The sequence below is a fragment of the Toxorhynchites rutilus genome, chromosome 2 (genome assembly GCF_029784135.1).
Source record: "Toxorhynchites rutilus septentrionalis strain SRP chromosome 2, ASM2978413v1, whole genome shotgun sequence".
NCBI classification, from domain to species: Eukaryota; Metazoa; Arthropoda; class Insecta; order Diptera; family Culicidae; genus Toxorhynchites; species Toxorhynchites rutilus.
The window spans coordinates 299177872-299199934 of record NC_073745.1 but is presented as its reverse complement, the minus strand read 5'-3'; the positions used below and the strand labels follow the sequence as shown (position 1 = coordinate 299199934).

The window sequence follows — 22063 nt, the reverse complement described above, 5'->3', positions numbered from 1 at the left end:
TTATCTATAGAAACAATTTTCGTATGATATTTTTTAACTACTTGCAAGCAAAAGTGATTTTCATTTAGATAGAGTACTAATTTGATCTGGGAAAATATTTTTCATTCATAATTTGTATTTTAAAAGTGTGTTTGTTTCTTCTGCAAACCCATATTGTTATGCCCAAAGCGCCTAGAAGTTTATCCTAATGTGGGCCAACTTACTAAAACCACTCTTCAGCCATCTTGGAAGTCTACTGTGTTTTGTTTGTAAACAAAACACAATACGCTTGTGCACAAGCTCGCTCGTGATCAGTCTGTCTCTTTCACGCTACGAGCAAATAATTCCCCTTCTGCTTTCTTCCGTACTGTTTTCATATACCGCTCCCCTAACCAACTTAGTGACGAAACGGCCTCACCTAGTACCATAGACCCGTCTTGGTCATGCCTACTCCCCCATTCCGTAATACAAGCTCAATGCCGTCAACGCGGATAGGGCCCATCATCCTCTAACCAACATAGTGACCCACCTCGTCCATAGACTCGCCTTGCATCACATCAAGACGGGTCTATGGTACTAGGTGAGGCCGTTTCGTCACTAAGTTGGTTAGGGGAGCGGTATATGAAAACAGTACGGAAGAAAGCAAAAAGGGATTTATTTCCTTGAAGCGTGAAAGAGACAGACTGATCACGAGCGAGCTTGTGCACAAGCGTATTGTGTTTTGTTTACAAACAAAACACAGTAGACTTCCAAGATGGCTGAAGAGTGGTTCTAGTAAGTTGGCCCACCTTAGGATATACTTCTACGCGCCTTGCATCACATTTCACATTGGTCACCCTGTATTGACCAGCACCAAAAGCAATCTGTAACTTGTTTACTAACAAAGTCGTTGCCTTGGATACAAGCCTTGGCCTCTACCAAAGTACGTAGAATAGAAGGTAAGGGATGCCTCCTGTGTATACACACGGAGAGCGCATGTGTTACACACACAACGAAGTTAGTAATAACAAATCGTCAATTAGTTCGAAGTACTGAAGTTTTTTCAATATTTCTCGATTTTTTTTCTCGAACTTTTACCAAAAATCCTGAAAAGAAACAAAATCGTTAGTCGTGCCGACGGTAAACACGATAATATACCGCTTTTTCAGTGCAAGTAAGTTTTTATGTGGTTTTTTTATCGATTTCATACTGAACAGGTTTTGTTTACTTCAGCGAAATGTTGAAGTACCACGTCCCGCGATGCCGGAACAGAATAATTTCGAATGAGATAAACTAATCGGAGACGTTTTCAGTTATCCCATGCATTCGCTTCATGGCTCGGGAACGGGAACGACACTGCTTCGATATAACCTCTCAACACATTTGTTTATCGGATTGCATTATTTTTATAGTACAGGTGCGATAATTTTACAGTTTTAAATTTTAAAATAATTAAGTAAACTTCTATTTCATTATTTCGAAACATTTTTGGAGACAGTTCTTGTATTATAATTTGAAAAATTAAAAAATGTTTAAATTTATATGGATTCGATCGATGGTTTATTACTATTTCTTGCTTTTTTCCTTTGCCTACCACACTTGACAAAGCAGGGAGTAGACTACCTTTTTATTCCACGTACTTTGGGCCTCTACTAATTTTTTGTTGCAATAACAACAAAGTTTATTGAAAACTCACATTGTCTGGGGTTGACACAGTATTTAAAAACTAATACCAGAATGGAATATTGTTTAGCTGACATTGGAATTCTTCGGAGTAAATCCGTGAAAGATGGCGTGCTGGACGAATCCCTCGGAAAACAGCTGTTTAAATACAACCGAGAATCCTACCAACAATTAGACGAATCCTTAGATATCAAAGCACTTCTACGTGGTTTGTTTTACTATTGAACATTTGAATGTGATTACAATCTAACCGATTACTGTTATTTTTAAGATGTTAACCGCATTCCAGAATATGAACTCAAGCATCGCTCGGACGCTTCGGACAGTGGAACGACATTCCTGTCTTTATTCTTGCGGCGTCTTCGACCGGAGGAATATCACAACGTCGGTTGCTTTCTGCAGAGGAAGCGAATGGTGGAACTATTCTTCGAACAAATCGAACGGCACGATTTCGTGCAACAGCAAGAGATGGAACTTTACGAGGAAACGACGACGGACGGGAGCACTCTGACGGTCAGTCAGTTTTACGATCGGCTGAGACAGTGTCACACGGCGGACAGTTTGGATGTCACTATCCCGGAAGATGTAAGTCACAAGCATTTAAGACCTACGTTGAGAACCTACCAGACACAGGCGATCCGATGGATGCTGGACCGCGAGAAGGTTCCTCGAACCTTACCGGCGCAATATGTCAAGCTGAGATGCCAGAATTTTCCAGGAATGGATTTTTATATGTATTTGGACAGCTATGAGATAGTTGATGAAATGCCGAGAGCGACTCCGATTCCTCCGGGGGGGATTTTAGCCGATGAAATGGGGTTGGGTAAAACGGTGGAGATGTTGGGACTTTTATTATACAATCGAAAGAAGAAACGTAAATTTGTGGAACTTGAGGAAGACGCAAAAATTTCTGACGAATGCGAATTTAGATGTATTTGTAGCAAACCATCAGACAACAGTATTATTACGTGTAGAAAATGTGGCCAACAGCAGCACAGCAAATGTGTATTGAAAAACGCTCTGCAACACCCGACTAGATATATTTGTCCGGAGTGTTGGCGGTCGGAACCATTGGTGGAAGCTGGTAGCACTATAATCGTTTCACCGGTGTCAATCAAAATGCAATGGGCGTCCGAAATCAACAAACACATCAAGGATACCAACTTCAAAGTACTTGTCTATGAGGGCGTTGACAAAAGCGGTTGGATCTGTCCGACTGATCTGGCCCAGTACGACGTTGTGTTGACGGATTACAACGTGCTGAAAACTGAGATATACTATACTGCCACAAATGCTCGCACTTCAAGACACGAGAAACGGTTCCTCAATCGAGTTTCGCCACTTCCATTAATCAGATGGTGGCGGGTATGTCTGGACGAAGCCCAAATGGTGGAAGGTGTTCACAACCAGACGACGCGAATGGTGAAAACACTTCCGGCTGTCCATCGCTGGACCGTAACGGGAACACCCATCGAGAAGAGTGTAGATAATTTGTACGGATTGGTACATTTTTTGGATTATGCTCCCTACAACGACTACCATATTTGGAAGGAATTGGCCGGTCGCTACGAGGTAGGCAACTCGCGCCCACTGCTGTGTGCTATGGCGCGAATCATGTGGAGAACATGTAAACTTTCTGTTCTTGATCAGCTAGGCATTCCACCGCAGACGGAAGTAATCCATCACATAACGATGTCCGATTTACAGAACTTTTTCTACCGTATGGAACACGCAAAATGTGCCACAGCGTTCCGAGAGAAGGCAGAGAAACTTGGTAGGGACATCAGAATGTCCCGGATGAATATTCAAACGTTGAATTTGGTATGAGTATACACGATAATAATTCCGAAGTGAGTTTTGATTTCGTTTTCCCATTGACAGATTATGGAACCTCTCCGGAAATTGCGTCAGGATTGTACAATCCCCTCGGTGATTCACCGGTCGGACCAGCTCACCATGAAGAAGTTACTCACTCCCAACGAGCTGCGGCAGCATTTGATCACCACCAACGAGATAGACTGCAAATCCCAGCTTCGGTCGATCGCATCCAGCATCAACGGAATGGCCGCTATCTATCTGATCAAACGAGATTACGATCGGGCGATAAAGATGTACAAATCAACACTTCGGTGGGCGGATGATTATCAGGGAACGATAAGTGTTGATTCGTTGCTTCAAATTCACGCTCTCCACAATCTGTTGGAAGTTTATGCGATGAAGCGGCAGGAGAGTGAAGAAATTTCGTCGGATGAAATTGCCAATCTTGAGGAACGTTGCGCAAAACTCGAATGGAAATACATTGAGAACTATTCAAACATAGTTAAGAACGTAGAGAAGGAGCTTCTTCCTATGGCACAAAAGGTTCAGGAGATCATACCAACAATCGATGGCCACTGGTGGCGTCGTGTGATTTTTTCGCTGGATAGAGATTCCACCCGGTTGGCAGGTTTTTTGACCAAACTAAACATCGAAGTGCGAAATCACAGCGTCATGGCCGAGAGTATCCATACTGTTCACGGATTGGACTACACGCTTACCGTTTGGCTGGATAAAGTCAAGAAACATCGACTGGAGCTGGAGAGCGCATTCGAAACGATCGAATACTTTAGCGCGAATCTCAACCCAAAGCACCTGTGGCCGGCGGATGTGCGAGATCGGATTGAGCAGCTTGTGAGAACTGCCTTCCTTTGTCATCTTGATCCAGAGTTGCCCGATTTACCGGCGAAAGAGAAGCGGAGACGTCCGACGTGTGTGCTGTGCGAAATCAAGACGACACTCAACCTGTACGAATGTGTGATCTTCCAGAAGCAATTCATGGAGAGTACCAATACGACCGAGGGCTCGTGGCAGATGACCGTGCAGGAACTGATCATAAGGCGTAAGTTGGTTTCTACTGTCATTAGAAATATTTTGCAATATCTTTGTTCGAGATTTTATCTTATCTCAATTCGCGGATGTCAAGTTGAAACAAGTTGAAGGCATGCATTTTTCTGCGTATTCTAATGGAGCCATGCATGATGTCCCTACCAAGTTTCGTGAAACAGTATTGTTTTGGGTTGGTTCTTTATCGATAAAAAGCCCGTTTTTTTTCATGCAAATGTTGATTCTGCACGTTTATTTTGTCATTGGCTGATGATTTTTCTAGACCTAACTTATGTCAATGGAGCTGTTTATAGTATCTGGTTGATAGCACTTGATCCTGATTTAACCAAATATGGTATATGAGGGAATGATTCAATGCCAACCGTAGGAATATATTGGGAGGCTCCTGTTGCAAAGCTGCATATTTCATTTATTCTCTATAGTTTAAGGTTTAACAAATCTAGGTTATTCCATACTCACATTTCGGTGTAAATTTACAATTAATTCTTATATCAATTATCTTAGCTAACAAGTTATATATATGCTATGTGCTTCATACGAAAGAGATTGCGAACTTCATAGAAATCTAGACCCAAATTGATCACAAATTACGTTTATGTAGTTCGATTAAAGCAAAGTTGGAATCTTCTTCTTCTATCTTCTATATATATAAAAATGGATTTCTGTCTGTCTGTCTGTCTGATTCTTATGGACTCGGAAACTATTGAACCGAACACCATGAAAATTGGTATGAAAGGGTTTTTGGGGCCGGGGAAGGTTTTCGTGATAGTTTGCGACCCCTCCCCCCTCTCTAAGGGGGTTTGCCATACAAATTAAATACATATTTCTACATTACTCGAGAATTAATCAAGCAAATGAAACCAAATTAGGCATATTGAGGTTTTAGGGTGCAATAAACGTTTCTATGGTGGTTATACTCTCCACCCACCTCTCTAAGGGGGGAGCTGCCATACAAATGAAACACAAATTTCTGCATTACTCGAGAATTAATCAAGAAAATGAAACCAAATCTGGCATGTGGAGGGTTTAGGGTGCAATAAATGTTTCTATGATGGTTAGACTCTCCACCCCCTTCTCTAAGGGGGGCTGCCATACAAATGAAACACAATTTTCTGCATTACTCGAGAATTATTCAAGCAGATGAAAGCAAATTTGGCATGTGAATGTTTTAGGGTGCAACAAATGTTTCTATGGTGGTTAGACTCTCCACCTCCCTCTGCCATACAAATGAAACTCGAATTTCTGCATTACACGAGAATTAATCAAGCAAATGAAACCAAATTAGGCATATTGAGGTTCTAGGGTGCAATAAATGTTTCTATGATGGTTAGACTCTCCACCCCCTCTCTAAAGGGGGGCTGCCATACAAATGAAACACAATTTTCTGCATTACTCGAGAATTATTCAAGCAAATGAAACCAAATTAGGCATATTGAGGTTTTAGGGTGCAATAAATTTGTCTATGGTAGTTAGACTCTCCACCCCCTTCTCTAAGGGGGGGCTGTCATACAAATGAAACACAAATTTCCGCATTTCTCGAGAATTAATCAAGAAAATGAAACCAAATCTGGCATGTGGAGGGTTTAGGGTGCAATAAATGTTTCTATGATGGTTAGACTCTCCACCCCCTTCTCTAAGGGGGGGCTGCCATACAAATGAAACACAATTTTCTGCATTACTCGAGAATTATTCAAGCAGATGAAAGCAAATTTGGCATGTGAATGTTTTAGGGTGCAACAAATGTTTCTATGGTGGTTAGACTCTCCACCTCCCTCTGCCATACAAATGAAACTCGAATTTCTGCATTACACGAGAATTAATCAAGCAAATGAAACCAAATTAGGCATATTGAGGTTCTAGGGTGCAATAAATGTTTCTATGATGGTTAGACTCTCCACCCCTCTCTAAAGGGGGGCTGCCATACAAATGAAACACAATTTTCTGCATTACTCGAGAATTATTCAAGCAAATGAAACCAAATTAGGCATATTGAGGTTTTAGGGTGCAATAAATTTGTCTATGGTAGTTAGACTCTCCATCCCCTTCTCTAAGGGGGGGGGCTGTCATACAAATGAAACTCGAATTTCTGCATTACTCGAGAATTAATCAGGCAAATGGAACCAAAATTTGCATGTGAAGGTTTTAGGGTGCAATAAATGTTTCTATGGTGGTTAGATACTCCTCCCCCTCTCTTAGGGAGGGGGGGGGGTGTGTTTGTTGCAATAAAAATGAAACACAAATAACTCCAGGAGTAATCAAGCAAATGAAACCAAATTTGGCATGTGGAGGTTTTAGTGTGCAATAAATGTTTTTACGGCGGTAAGACATCCCCCCTCCTTCTAAGGGGGAGCTGCCATACAAAGGAAAAACAAATTTCTGCATAATTCGAAAACTAATCAAGCAAATGGAGCCAAATTTGTCAAGTGAATGTTTTAGGAGACATGAAACGTTTCCATGGTGAATAGACACTTCTCCCCTCTCTCTGAGGAAGGGGTGCACTGCCATACAAATGAAGCATACATTTCTGCATAATTCAAGAACTAATCATACAAACTAGGTTTTAGGATGCAATAAACATTTCTATGGTGGTTCAACACTCCTCCCGCTCTCTAAGGGTGGGCTGTCATACAAATGAAACACAAATTTCTGCAGAACTCGAAAACTAATCAACCAAACAGAGCCCAATTTGGCATGTGAAGGTTTTACGGGGCACGAAACGTTTATATGGTGAATACACTCCTCCCCCCTCTCCAGGGGGGCTGCCATACAAACGAAGCACAAACTTCTGCATAGCTCGAGAAGTAATCAAGCTTAATTTGGGATGTGAGAAATGAGAAATGTTTCTATAATGGTATGACATCCCTCCCTCCTCTGGAATGGGGAGGGGGTCCCATTAAAATATTACACATATTTCAACCAAAAATATTCCAACCAAACATGACAATTGAAAATTTTCGGAAAACTCTGAAGGAAAAAGGAAAAATTCGGAAAACTAAATTCCCATATGTTCTACAATTACATAGTGACAAGTGCTGTTAGTCCATTTGATGTTTGCGCTAGAAAAATTGATCTTTGTTCGAAACTGGAAATGGTTTTTATTGTGATGAAACGTATATCTTCTTCTATCTATACCAAAAAAAAGGATCGCCGGATGTGTTGATAATAGCAGAACTCGAGGAAGGAATTGTCCGATTTAGGGTTGTCTTTATTCTATCATATTTTCTGTATAAAACATTTATTCCATGTAACGGAGAAACATGTTATTTGCAAGTGGTTGAAAAATCTTGAACGAGAATTGTGTCTGAAAATAATCTGATATTATAATGATGAGTTTTGTTAGAAATACTAGGAATTTTACAGTAAAAGGTAAATTCAATGGGGTCGATTAGAAGATAAATCAATGAACAGTTCTGCGATTGGACCCATGAACTTGCTCATAGTAAGACAAAGTGAATGTTTGAAGGTATTGATAACAAAAAAACAAATTTTGGGCGGGATGGAGATTGCCGGGTCAGCTAATTCTGTATATTTGCTGAAAATCTGTAATTCTGTATATACAGATTTTGTATCTTAAATTTAGCAAAAACACTGTAAAATACAGAATATTCTGTATATGTGGCAACCCTGATGGGTACCCTATTGAAAAAAAAAATCGGGTCTAATATTTTGCGAAAAAGAACAAAACTACCACTTTTCACGAAAATCTGAAAACCACTATATCGGTTTGGCATGGAATGGCTGTTGTAAAAAATAAACTATTGCAATAGTTGAGAAAATTGGAGACAATATAGTTGCCACTGCTCGTTAACCCTTCCGCGTACATCATCGAGTCTCACTCGTGTAAAGACGGCTCAAATTGAACCATTCCTTAATATAACATTATACATTATCAAAACGTTACCGCCCGAGTGTATGACATCCAAAGGATTTGTTTAACTTTCTGAACAGTTAGACTGTAATGGATTATATATTTTTTTAAATCGCCATTGAATTACGAGTATAAAAGTATCAATTAAGGAATGGAAATTTCTCTCCGCAGAAATACACTCCTTCTCCAAAAAAGAACATTTGGATGCAACCATCACCGAGGAGGGCGACCAATATGTGGCGTTTATGGAGCGAATCAAGGCCGAATTCAAAGAGTACTCCAAATATTGGGTGGAAATCAACTACACCGTTGCGGCCTACGATGAGCTAAACATGTGCAGATCACGTCTCCAGACGATCACCCTAGAGGAGCTGGAACAGAACAACGGCAAGAAAACTATCCAGCAAATACTGGACTGTGAGGTGGATGAAGTACTTCAGGATTTGCAGGTGCAGAAGTTGGCTTCGGAACGAGAATTCGTGCGACTGAAGGGAACCCTCAAGTATCTGCAGCATTTGGGAAGCGTGGAGGAGATCGATGTGTGCCCAATTTGTCGAAACCTTCCGGAAGGAAAGTACGCCGTTCTGCAGTGTGGACATCACTTCTGTACCGTTTGTGCGCCGCAGCTTGTGAAAATTGCCCGAGCCCAAGGAAATAACGTTAGCTGTGTCGTTTGCCGTCACCGGCAACGAGTCCAAGAGTAATTTCGCTTCTGCTGAATTATTAACGTTTCTTTAACCTCTTCCAATTATACTTTCAGCATATACTATGTAACGTGCTCCAAATCGGGTGCCTCCGATCAAGCGATTCACGTGAAGGGAAACTATTCTAACAAAATACTTAAAATTGTCGAAACCATTATGCTGCTGAAAGCGAAGGAAGCGGAAGTTAAAATTCTTATATTCTCCCATTGGGATCCAATTCTGCTAATTTTGGCACGTGCTCTCGATGAAAATGCAATCACCCATCGCATGAAATCGGCCAAATTTTCCAAAAGCATAGAAGAATTCAAAGACTACCGGAAGGGGATTACTTGTATGTTGCTGCCGTTGAAGTATGGCTCGAAGGGGCTCAACCTGATCGAAGCGACTCATGTGTTTCTGGTGGAACCAATTCTCAACCCTGGTGAGGAGCTGCAGGCAGTCGGACGAGTGCACCGTATCGGACAAACGAAGCAAACCTTCGTGCATCGGTTCATCGTACAGAATACGATCGAAGAGACCATCCATCAAACTATCCAAAGTGACCGCAGTGGCAAATGGAGTTCCAAGGAGGTGACGGTAGAAAACTTGGAACAATTATTTCAGCTGGAGGAGGAAGACACTATCATCATTGATTGATCCCATAATTCAAGGTAAGTAATATGTTTTTTTATTATCAGAATAACAGAGACAATTCAGTCAAGCAGCTTCGTAAATTCTTCCATTTACTCCGAAAGTGTTCCCTCCGTGATTATTACATGAACATGTCGTCGTATCCAGGTGGTGGCATATGGTCTGGGTCAGGATCTGGGACACGGTAAAATCTTGGATTTGAGCCAACGGGGGGACTGAATGGGTCGAAGCGTGCTCCCGGGATAGGGCCTCGGGGTCTGAAAATAGAGAAACATTACCTTCTCAATACTTCTAATTGTGGTGAGTTCATATAAATACCCCGGTCTCCTGAGGTCTGCCAGAGGATTGAACCCACCCGGTGGTTCAAAGATCATTCCACCACCGCGACCCAATGGATCCAGATCGCCACGGCCTACATTTCCCACACCCAGTGGATCCGGCAGTCGTGGTCTTCCAATTTGCAGTGGATTCACAGGGTCATCCGAGCGTACCGGTCTTTGCGTTTCGGTTTCAGTTTGGGCTTCCCCATCTTTCTGGTTGCCATCTATTACGGGTTTCAACAGACAGTCACGAATACGACTCAGCACCGTAGATGCTTCAGGAATCAAACTTGTAATGGATCCCTTGAGTTGCTTTACAGTGTCTTCAATGTTGAGAGTAATATTCGATACATCCAAAGTTTTCACTTTCAACAAATTTACGATCATTGTTCCTCGGCTGTCAGTGCCGTGCAGAATGTACAGCTGATCGTTGTTCACATAACGAAGGGCATACGAGAGCGGATTTGCATTCCATCCATCCGGGAGTAGTTCACTTTTCTCTTCCGACTCCGATAAGGTTTTCTGGCATGAGTGAAAAAAATAGTGCTAGTTAACATTCAATCGTTTTAACTTGAACCAAAACATACATCATCTCCAATACCGACATTGCGGAATGAGTTCTTAATCAAGTACCAATGGATGACGGTCATCAGCACATCTGATTTTGCGTTGATGGATCCTTCAACTGTCTTGAAAATTAGCTCAAAACCAAAGTAATCTGATTCCGACATTTTAAATTAGATGGATCACGATTTTTGAAATATCACTGATGATTGCTTCGGACATAAACAAATTTCGCCGAAAAATGTTTATCATCTATTATTGTCACTTAAGGTGATTCTACGCATACTGGGTTGAAGTGGTTGCAGCTTTACATTTGAAATATTCTATCGAGAGAAATTCATCTTGCAACGGATAGGTGTCACTAGTCTACGGGTATCTTATTCTTAAGGAGGTATTCTAGATTAGAAATTTAAATTAATTTTTTTTCTATATATTTCTGTCATTTAGACATTCAAAAATGTGCTCTAGGAGGGATTTTTCGAAATTGATTTCATTTACCGAATTATAGCCCTTTTAGTAATCCAGTATTTAATCAAGGCGCCTCTATATATACCAGGTCAAACAATCATATGAAATGCACTTTCAGCCATATTGGAATTGCTGTCGGTATTGTTTACAAACAGCATCAGAACGCTGCCGGCGGCTCTCTACAAACTGCTGCGACGCTTATTCGAACGATGCCTACTTTGTTGTGAAAAAGCAAATTTATGTGAAAAAGACGGAATGATTTTGTAGAATTTCATTCTCATCCAGTTCATCCACTACTCTCGCATGTGAAAAACAAAAATGGCGTATCCTAGCAATAACAAAACAAACAACCCCCGCTCCACAAACCGTAATCCCCTTCTCATTGAAGTGATGATGTTGCTTCACCTGTTATACATTTATACAAGCGCCTTGTATTTAATCAAGTACGGCATTGATTAAAAACTTCAAATGCGTTTTTTTCGATATTACTTTTTCCAAGTACACGATATCTCAGATTCTTCTGATCCGATTTATTTGATATGACTAGCGGTCCAGTCTTTATTAGCTTCTCACATAGTCATTGGAATAGTTTCGATTTTGCACTCGATTTTTTTTCTTCTTTTTTGCCTTCAATTTTTTTTCTCTCCAAAAGCCTCTATTTCTCTTTTCTTCGACTCTTTCCCTTCGTTCTTGCTCTTTTGAGTGTTGTTGTTCGCCTACGATTCCAAACTGACGTTCCAACATAGCTAATCTTGCTGCTGAACATACCCTAGAGCGAACCATTTCTGCTTCAGCAATTCCCTTCTTTGACGATATATTATAAGTTGTTTCAACGTCTTTCACCGGTAGCTTCAATTTCAAGCAGCAGTAATTCATATATTTAAAATATAAATATTTATCTTCGCCTTAAACGGGATAACGAATTCGACGTACTTTAAAAGAATCCTAACCGATTTCCACCGCCACCAATTCACAATTGTCTTCAGATTGACCTTTTATTTATTCTGTTTCCCTCAATGTTTCCTGCAATTCACAACGCTGCATCGCAATTGCAAGGGATTCTGTGGGTGTACCATGAAATAAAACATAATTCTAAAATAATAGAAATACTTTCGCGAAGTTTTGGTATTTTCTTTTAAGGAAAAGTCTCAGTCATGATACAAACTGTCTCTTTGGTCTCAACAACTCGAAAACCAATAAAAAACTCATTTATTCCAGTGTTTGTGTAGGGTCTTCCCTCTAACCGCAATTAAAGAATAGCATACCTGCTTATGAAAACATTGATACATTGACAGATGGGACAGGGTGAGAGGGAGGGAGTGACGAGGATCGGCCGATAGCGATGGGCACTGGAGAGGAATATAATTGAAAGTGATAATAAACGAGAAACAGGAACAAACCCATCCTTTGGATTATGTGTGGGATACTGCAGTTTGGATTTCGATCAAAATCGAATGATACACAATGTGTCATACAAGTAACCTCTCACGAACATATAACCAAATATGAGTGGATCATTCAGGTACTTGTATGAATGACAATAATCACTTGTGGTACACTAAATGATTAAACCAAGAAAGGAGCGAAGACTGTTGTTTGCATATTCGAGCTGTACCAAACATCGCACACCATTTTCGAAACCTGCATACAAGTTTGAACCTTCGGTCACCATTTGCGGAGAGCAACGAATGGGAAAAGCGGGGCTCTGGCAACCCCATCCCATCCAATGCAAATTGAGCGTAGGCAGCATAAAACAGGGCTTGCGCTTAGGGGGCTCACGTATTGTTTAATGTTTGGAGTCATATATGTTAATATTTGATTACGTTGGATAGTTTGGCAAGCGATGTTTGGATACCCATCCGGAAGCTTTCTTGACCATTTGCAATTAATATGCACAGCTGAAGAATCGCGCGGAGCACTTCATTTTTAATTTTAGGTTATGATTTCTATGCTCCTGATTTTCTATGCTGGCTACTAAAAAGCGGCCATTTTAGCAATCTCTCGGGTAAAAGAGATAAAACGAAAGAGTTTTTGTTTCTCACTGGAGCGGTGTTGCTAGTAAGACTGTGCGGTCTATATGAAAATATATATTTCAAGGGATAGTAGCGTTAAAAATGGAAAATATAATCTGACTACCCTTCCCTTAGACTCTATCTAGCTAAATAATCATATAGTTTGCACTCTCTGAGACTTAAAAATCAGGATCTGCTACATTAGCTGAATATGAACCATTCGCTTTGCGAAGTCCGTACGATCCTGCTGTTTCATGATGCATGGAGAGGTTCGATATGTATGTGTTATACTTATGACAGACATACAACTGTACTAGCGTTGTACTTCGAAAATTGTATGTCTGTCACCATGTACAGCGCTAGAACCATGCAAGCAACTCAGTACAATCGCTGTACCTGTACCGACCTATTTCACCGCTGTACATGGTTACAGTTGTACTGTGCGCAGCGCCATAGACGGTTAGTGGTGGGTAGCATGAACAAACAGAATCAAAACACTTGGTATACATTCTTTTCATTGACTTTCTCTTGAGTTAATAACTCAGTTTGGAAACGTATTTGTTGTGTTTGATAGTTTAGACGCTAAATAAAAACCTTTTTCATTGAAATATTGGTGAAAATACAATGCAATAAATTAAAATTTCTGATTGTCAGTTTGACATGCGGTACAATGTACAACCAAAGTATGTGTGTCATGCTATCGTGGTACCTGTACAACGCTGTACACGTACAACGCTAGTACAGTTTTTTTTTTTTTTTTTTTATTTATTTTTAAAGAGACTTTGCCTAATATGGCATTCGCCTCTGTAAAGTACAGTTGTATGTCTGTCCATGGTATTAGAGGCAAAGAAGAAAATAAACTTTTTGCATCGATAGCGTATATTTTTTTTTCTCAAAATATATTTTTTATTAACCCTTTCAGGACCATAAGGTTACGGTACCTTATTAAATCAATTTAGCTATATGTTATGAATCAATAGGCACCCTAAAAACATAATTTATACTAAAAATTCAAAAAACTTTTACCTTTTTTTTTGTTAAATTTATGGCACAAATATGTCCCTATGGTCGCTATTATGTATTGCCAGTAAAAATAATAAAAAGGTACATTCCGAAATATTAAAATAAAAAAATAATTTACAATGGTTACGTGAATATTTAATTAATCCATGATTTTTGCTTGGGACATCGGCGTCCCCGTGGTCGTGAAAGGGTTAAGGCACATGTGTTAGCCATGCGTTAGCCTGACGGGGCCGGGAGTTCAATATTTTGACAATTTTTGTCTTACAACTATGTTAGTAATATGTAACCGATTACTCGCGGTTGGCTCGAGGTTAGTATTACAAGTGTTCTCATAATTGGTATGTTGCAGTCTTCGATGCTCTGTACGTGTGCCCGACACGGGATACTTCCTATTGGGATGCAGCTGACCATTAATCAGCAACGCCCCCCTAGTCTGTACCCCATATCTAGCGTGGTGCGTCTTTCTCGACTCGAGGAAACCAAGATAGAATGGTCACTAGCCGGCGCAATCATCAGTTCGTGTAGAGTTGTCATGAGCGGTACAACCTTTGGCTCTTGTTGAATGATCAGTGGACTGCACAACCTTTGGCCCGTGCATCTGTAAAGAGTGTGTGTATGTATTGCCGCGACTAAGTAAAAGTTTATCGAACGGATAGGAGGGATATGAAACGGGGACACAACGAAGGAAACATCATTAAACGTTGACATCGGCGTTTCTGAGGAACAGGTATAGATGAAGCAGAAGATCAGGATCCCGGCTACCTAAGATATCCCGGACGGGGATATCCGACTGTCTGCCTTGTGCTCATGGAACCGGATACACGACCAGACAACATGCTCGATGTCGTGGTAGCCATCGCCACAATCACAAAGATTGTTTGCTGCGAGCCCAATGCGATAGAGATGCGCGTTTAGGTTGTAGTGATTGGACATAAGCCGAGATATCACGCGAATGAAATCACGACCTACATTCAATCCCTTGAACCATGCACTCGTCGAGACCTTAGGGATAATCGTGTGTAACCAACGACCGAACTCATCTTCACTCCACATGCGCTGCCAACTAACGAGTGTGTCCTGACGAGGAATGTGAAAAAATTCATTATAGGCAACTTGCCTTTCAAAAAGTGTGCCTTCTGAAGCGCCCACCTTAGCTAGCGAGTCCGCTTTCTCATTCCCCGGAATCGAGCAATGAGAGGGAACCCATGCTAAGGTAATCTTGAATAATTTTTCGACCAAAACACTCAATAGATGTCTTATTCTTGTTAGGAAATAAGATGAGCGTTTATCAACTTTCATTGAGCGGATTGCCTCTATTGAGCTGAGACTGTCTGAAAAAATAAAATAATGGTCGATGGGCAGTGTTTCAATGATCCCTAGAGCATAGTATATCGCACCCATTTCTGCGACATACACGGAACAAGGATCTTTGAGTTTAAAAGAGGCACTGGAATTTTCATTGAAGATGCCGAAGCCAGTGGACTCGTTTATGAATGAACCGTCAGTAAAGAACATTTTATCAGATCCAACATTCCCATATTCTGCCGAAAATATCGGCGGAATAGAATCGGAGCGTAGGTGATCTGGGATTCCATGAATTTTTTGTCGCATGGACAGATCAAAAGTGACAGAGGAATTCCAGAAGTATGGGAAGCAAACTTGGTTGGAGATGCCTGGTGAAGGGTACACGTCGTGGGTAAGGTACTCATGGTATAAAGACATAAAACTTGACTAAGGAGTCAGTTGGAGTAGATTTTCGAAGTTATCAATCACCAATGGATTCATGATCTTGCAACGGATGAGAAATCTGTAGGATAATTCTGTGAACCGAAGAGTAAGCGGGGGTACTCCTGCCAAAACTTCGAGACTCATCGTATGTGTCGAATGCAAACACCCCATGGCTATACGCAAGCAACGATATTGTATTCTCTCCAGCTTGAGAATATGAATCCTGGCAGCTGATCGGAAGCAAAAACTGCCATATTCTAACACTGATAATATCGTTGTTTTGTAGAACTGAATGAGGTCTCCTGGATGGGCACCCCACCATGTTCCGGTTATTGTTTGGAGAAAATTGATTCTTTGCTGAGCGTTAAGAGCGTATATGATGGTTTTGCTTGCGTGCTGCTGTATCATGAAGCGCGAACCGATGCAGAGTTGTCTCGTTCTATTTTGTGTCGTGATTTGTAGCACATAAAAACAAAAGAATGCCGCTGGGGGAAATGATTTCTGTATGATCATATTTGAACGAACAAAAGCGATTTTTTCAGTGAATCCCATTTGGCAAACACTGTTTTTTTCAATTATTTCGCCTAATTTGGAGTTCTGTTCAGTGTAAAGCAGAAGCATTCGAATAGCTTCATGCGACGTTCTTGTAGTATGGGAACATATCACTGAAACTATTAAAAAAATGAAAATATCCTTTCTAATCATTTATGGTCGTATAATTGGACATACCGAGGGACCACGCAGTGTCGCATTGGGAGCGATTGTGATCTATAATTGGATATTTCAACGAACACAACACAATGTGAAAAACAAGTTAAAACAGGAAAATCATTGAAAATCTAACAAATAATCATAAGAAAAGTGTGCGAAGTACATAATGTAGTAACATGGTTAGAAAATTGTTGGAAGCATTCTTACAAATTTATCGTGTTGTAGAAACTTGCACAAAGCATGTTCACAAAAAGTTCTATGTGAGAATCAAATGTTCAATTTTTCGTGTTGCATTCCAGGTCTCTCCAATTGATCCTCTGTGACTGTCATCATTTCAAATTCCACCGTGCGGATATCAACAATAATCAGTGCATTCAAAAAGTTCCGGGACTACCGCGCGCTAAAATCGAGAAGTGGCGCTATCTCTGCTCCAACGCACAAGCTACTTTGCGCCATCTTCTGGCCAGCTACCGTTTCTACCGTGAACCGCTATCTCGATTCAGTAGCTAGTTTTGGCTGATAAGAGTAACGCAGTGATTTTTTGTCGCGTCACAATTTTAATTATGGAGTAGAGAGCCGCCATCAAATTTTGTGCCTCCAGGGCAAACAGTGAATGCGGTCTACTGCAAAAGTGTCCTGGAACGATTATTTGCACGGATACGGCGCGTGCGGCTAGACCAGTACCGATCTGGAGAATGGTTTTTGCTTCATGACAATACGCTCGCGCACACCGCGATTTTGGTAGCGCAGTTTCTAGCCAAACGAAAGATGACTGTCATCACCCATCCCCCCTATTCTCGGATCTCGTCCCGACAGACTTTTCTTGTTTCCCAAGCTAAAGAACGCTATGAAAGGGGACCGTTTTGACGATGTTCCCAGGGATGGCAGCTAAGTCAAGCAGTGCCAAGATGGTCCGAGCATCAGCTGACAGTACAATAAATAGCAAATGACACTGTGAAATAAGAGTGGTTAAGTCCGGTACTCTGGTGGGATTCATTTCGACTATTCCTGGCACTCTAAATCTACACAAGAAAAAAAAAACAGAAGTTCCTAAGAAATTTCGCTCGGAACGTTTAGCTCCAATATTCATTCGAAGGATTAACAGAAGGGTAAAGTGCCCTACACATACAACGTTCCGTCACCGTGAAGTCAATTCAATCTAACGCCGGCGTTTAACAAGGACGAGTTCCGCCACTGGTTCTTGCCCCGGGATGGTAGAATGTCGGGATTGAGAATTGAACTCATGATCTTTAGCATGAGAAGTATGGATGTTACCACTACGTCAGATCGCCTCCGCGAGGAATTAAATGTTTTATGGAACTAATCACATCGAAAATATTTTTCTTCAAATTGAAGCATTTTAGGCATTCAATTTTTTTTTTTACTTTGTTCTAATTTTGAGCTTCATTATTTGAACTAGTATTTGCAGTAAATTCAAGTAGGCCTAAATCCATTGATCAATTGGTTTTTGAATAGTACCTCGATTAGCTTCAAATAAAGCAACATTCAATTGCGCTAAATAATTGCAGAAGTGTTCAGAGAAACTCTTTTCGATAGACACTTGTTTCTTGAAGATTTGCAGGCGAATGATTTTATTGCCAAATAAGTTTCTTTAGATATTATTTCATGCGTCATTTGATTAAAGGTTATTGATTCAGCTGTGATTCTACGATTAAGAGACAAATTTTCGCTTGATTGTGCAGTTTTATTGTTGTACGGTCCTTTGAAGTCACCGAAAAGAATATTCTGATTTCAGTAGGATTATTTAAGGTGCAACTCTAATGTCGGATGGAATCAATAGTGTTTTTATTTTTTTGCTTTGGAAACAATCTCCACGTTGAAACCATTAGAAAAGCAGATATGTATTTGTCGTTGATTCTCTCGAATGTTATCGAAAGGTGATTTTGAACGATTAGTATTTTGGGCTTAATATCAGTTATCATAATGGGATTATTACATAATTGAATAAATAGATTTCCATGCGCATTAGAACAAATGGGATGAACAAGAACAAATTTTTGTTAAGTAACTTTAATCCACCATTTCATACAGTTGTCATGCTTCCTGCATTCAACGATTTTACATATTTTCAAACTCTCAGATATATTGGTAGGAAAAGGTGTAACCAATCCTACATAAAAAGAATTTGGAACAAACTGAAGAGCGACACAAATGACCTTTCGGGCAGTGTTAATGAAAGAATCAAAGAATAAAATCCAACCGCTACTAATCATAAAGCCTATTTGCATTATTTTTTTTGACGTAGGACTACGTCTTTCGTTTCAATACTGGAGTGTAAGTTCAAAGTTTCGAAAATGAAAGCGTTACGTCGGAGAACGAGATTTTGAGCGTTAATAGCTCCTAAACAACTGAACGAAATGGTATGATAAACACTTTATTCGAAAGATAAAATGTCTACGTTTTATATGCTTGTTATTTTTGACGTAGGGCTTCGTCTTTCATTTCTGTACCGGGGTGTAAGTTCAAAGTTTCGAAAACAAAAGAGTGACGCTTGACTGCAAGGTTTTGAATTTTTACCTTTACTCTCGCACCGTGAGAACTCGTTTCATTGGGACCAAGCAGACAGCTCGTAAATGTACCGGTGGTGAAGCACCACGAAAGCAGCTCGGAAAAGAGCTCCAGCTTCGAAGATACCAATTTGTGTGCAAAGCCCCGCAAAACGCGTCACATCATGCCCAAGGTGCTTAAACAGCCGCGCTTCCGCTTTCGTCATTATTATTTTAGTACTTTAGCATATAATCAACGGCCCTTTTCAGGGAAACCAAATTTATGGATTAGAGTTCAGAAAAGTTTTTGCAGGCCGAACTGAAAGAAGCATTTATCGAAAATGGTGGTGTCGATGATGATTCGATACCGATGGGCGCCATTGACTATGGATTTTATAATGACGAATACGAAATATATGACAGTGGATATTTCACCATATCGAAGATCTCACTTTGATGAATGGTGCGTTATAAAATTATTCGTGTACGAATGCCGCAATCGATAATCGATTCTAATTTGCGCAGGGTATTTCCTCGGAGGATTCGATTCCTTCGTTGAGCATTAATAATAATCTCTTTCTGGCAAAACGAAGTGGTATGATAATCATATTATTCGAAAGCTAATCTCTTTTCAACCTCCAACATCTCTTTCTCGCGTTTGTCGTTTTTCAATTCTATTTCTCCTCTGCAGTTGGACCTAACGGAGCATTTAGAGAAATCCGAGGTATCGATGGTAATTCAATACCGATGGGTGCCATTGTCTATTGATTTGATAGTGAAGAACACGATAAGATATGGTGTAGTGGATATTATCGAAGTAGATATTATATTACATATCAATATTTGTTTACGAATGCTGCAATCGATCGTCGTTATCGGGGGTTATTGGGTATTTCTGAGGAGGAATCGATTCCCCTTTTAGCGTTAATAATTATTTTCCGGCTAAATGGAATCACTTTAAAAGCAAAAGGTGCTGCAGTTTGCAGCGGTATTAGATTTGTCGAAGGAATTCTAGGTGGACCTGTTGGGTTAGCCATTGGCGGCTCTCTCAGAGTGCTGCATGTTGTTAGTCCACAGTTTTTTTTGAAAAAAAATATAGGAGATTGTTTTTAAGATACGACCGCATTGTTTACGTAGAATTACGTTGTGGTTTAATTCAAGTCGCTTGTTTATAACTGCGGATATTATTTTATAATGCTGCGAAAATTTTAAAATAACCATTCTACCAGTTTGGTCGCCCTGGATTTTTTTTTATTGTAGACTCATTTGACGATAATTGTTTGATGATTCATTATTGTGCTCGCCGAACAATACATGCTCGAGATAAGCGCAGCTGTCATCCTTAGTGGAGAAAGTTTTGCTACTGGCAAGCGAAACCAAATCACATACAAAATTCCAAACTCTATCTGCTGATCTCAACAACCTCGAAAAGAGTAGCACTGCTTCATTATGATCAAGATTAGCGCAAATGCAATCCTAGTTGAAAGCAGTTTTGCGACTGGCACGTGGGGCCTAAATAAATAATAACTTAATATAACTTATTGAATTATTATTGGTATTCCCCAAATAATTTCTTGGTGGACAACCTTAACTTCACCATAGCGTAAGTTCACTGAATGCCGACAGAAAACAAACAAACTGGTTCGAAAATGTCTGAATATTTGCCTCAGCAGAGATTCATTACTAATACCCCACCGTAAATATTCCCCTCCCTCTATCTCCCCTCCTTGTTTATATTTATCATTGCGACTGTATAATTTGCAACACAAAACAATCGTCAATCATAGCATAAAAAAATTAGGCGATTGTTGCATCGTTACAGGGCCAATGCACACGGGGCAGATACAAATGGGGTTTCAGCATAGCGAAGATGCACTGTTTTTGATAATTCTCCACACAATTGTGTAGCTCAGAACCTTAATGCAATGGCGTCAGTTTGATGCAATGATTACAATGCCAGAGACATCAATGAGTGAGTAATTTAGTCGCGTCTACAGCTCAATCCGAAACGAAGACATGTGATGACGCAAAACAAGGAAGAACAAGGGATATTCATTGCGTTGAATACAGAACGATACTGAAAGTTTGCCTTCCTTCCTTGCTTGAGACTCTAAACTTCTTCAGCTCATTCGCCTTTAACCTTCAAAAAGGCCCTTGGAAAACTTTACTTTATCCATCATATTACTGCGCCCCCATTGCCTTGAGAAAGGCGTTCGATCCCGCGCCGTCCAGCTCGACCAGCAACGATGTTGTTCAGTCGATTTTCTCACGAAGCATGAAAGTTTGCCTCAGCGAGATCCACTGTTTATACCCTAGGGGAATATCGTTCTTTTTCTTTTCCTTTGTTCACGGAGACTTTACTCTTACGATTTCCCCTTCGTTGCTCGTCGATAAGTTGCTCGTTATTGACAGCTCTGTTCGGGAAAGCACACAAACGGACAGAACAAATGTATGAGGAAATGGGAATGCTTCCAATTTTCATCAATTTAAACTATATACTATGGGATTGTAATGTATAGCACATCAAACAAATCTTAGGGAATTTCCGATTCGATTGGTATGTAAATCGCCAAAATCCGTTTACGGCAAAGATAGTTAGTTGTTAACGTTAACTTTATTTCATAAAAACGTGACCTGTTTTCTGATTTTTCACCCTTAATGAAAGACGTAGTTCTACGTCAAAACTGAAAGATATTGATTTTTTTTTCTTTCCGATGTTTTTGTTCGAAGCATCTACACACACCAAAATAACAATATGTTTGTAAATATTTCAAATGCTTTAGAATGATGTATATATCATTATCTAAATAGAATGTTCCGAAAGTAGTGAAAAAATATCTGCATGGTGAGTACGAATTCTAGTTTGAGTCACTGTATATTTAATTCTCTCAATTTCATTAATTCAGCTATGCACCGCATGCTGGCTCTGCTGTCACCTCAATTTCAGGTAAACATACCGAGACTGGCGGATCCATGCAAATCATTCATGTGGATTCAAAATTCT

At 40.2% G+C, this 22063-nt stretch overlaps 2 protein-coding genes across 3 annotated transcripts; one reads left to right on the top strand and one right to left on the bottom strand.

Annotated features, from left to right (window-relative positions):
• The first annotated feature begins 1625 nt into the window (after positions 1–1625).
• On the top strand, positions 1626–17317 carry LOC129769200 (E3 ubiquitin-protein ligase SHPRH). Of its 2 annotated transcripts, XM_055771306.1 has the most exons (6): positions 1626–1849; positions 1913–3462; positions 3523–4519; positions 8564–9092; positions 9153–9746; positions 16852–17317. In XM_055771306.1, exons 1-5 carry the CDS (start codon positions 1696–1698, stop codon positions 9730–9732), a joined length of 3810 nt encoding a protein of 1269 aa, XP_055627281.1. In that variant the 5' UTR covers positions 1626–1695; the 3' UTR covers positions 9733–9746; positions 16852–17317. The 2 variants fall into 2 exon arrangements, with proteins under 2 accessions (XP_055627281.1, XP_055627280.1); XM_055771305.1 differs by lacking the exon at positions 16852–17317 and having other exon boundaries at positions 9153–9796.
• Positions 9741–10872, bottom strand: LOC129769203 (proteasome inhibitor PI31 subunit). Its single transcript, XM_055771308.1, has 3 exons — positions 10634–10872; positions 10045–10568; positions 9741–9983 (listed from the first exon to the last, which is right to left on the bottom strand). Exons 1-3 carry the CDS (start codon positions 10775–10777, stop codon positions 9848–9850), a joined length of 804 nt encoding a protein of 267 aa, XP_055627283.1. The 5' UTR covers positions 10778–10872; the 3' UTR covers positions 9741–9847.
• Positions 17318–22063: the final 4746 nt, after the last annotated feature.

What these genes read in the sequence shown, in the direction of transcription:
- LOC129769200 (XM_055771306.1), top strand. Translation starts at nt 1,696, where the DNA reads ATGGAATATTGTTTAGCTGACATTGGAATTCTTCGGAGTAAATCCGTG. An exon ending in ATATTCAAACGTTGAATTTG is followed by an intron (nt 3,463 to 3,522) that starts GTATGAGTATAC and finishes TCCCATTGACAG; the next exon opens with ATTATGGAACCTCTCCGGAA. An exon ending in CACCGGCAACGAGTCCAAGA is followed by an intron (nt 9,093 to 9,152) that starts GTAATTTCGCTT and finishes TTATACTTTCAG; the next exon opens with CATATACTATGTAACGTGCT.
- LOC129769203 (XM_055771308.1), bottom strand. Translation starts at nt 10,777, where the DNA reads ATGTCGGAATCAGATTACTTTGGTTTTGAGCTAATTTTCAAGACAGTT. An exon ending in ATGTCGGTATTGGAGATGAT is followed by an intron (nt 10,569 to 10,633) that starts GTATGTTTTGGT and finishes CACTCATGCCAG; the next exon opens with AAAACCTTATCGGAGTCGGA. An exon ending in GCAGACCTCAGGAGACCGGG is followed by an intron (nt 9,984 to 10,044) that starts GTATTTATATGA and finishes CTCTATTTTCAG; the next exon opens with ACCCCGAGGCCCTATCCCGG.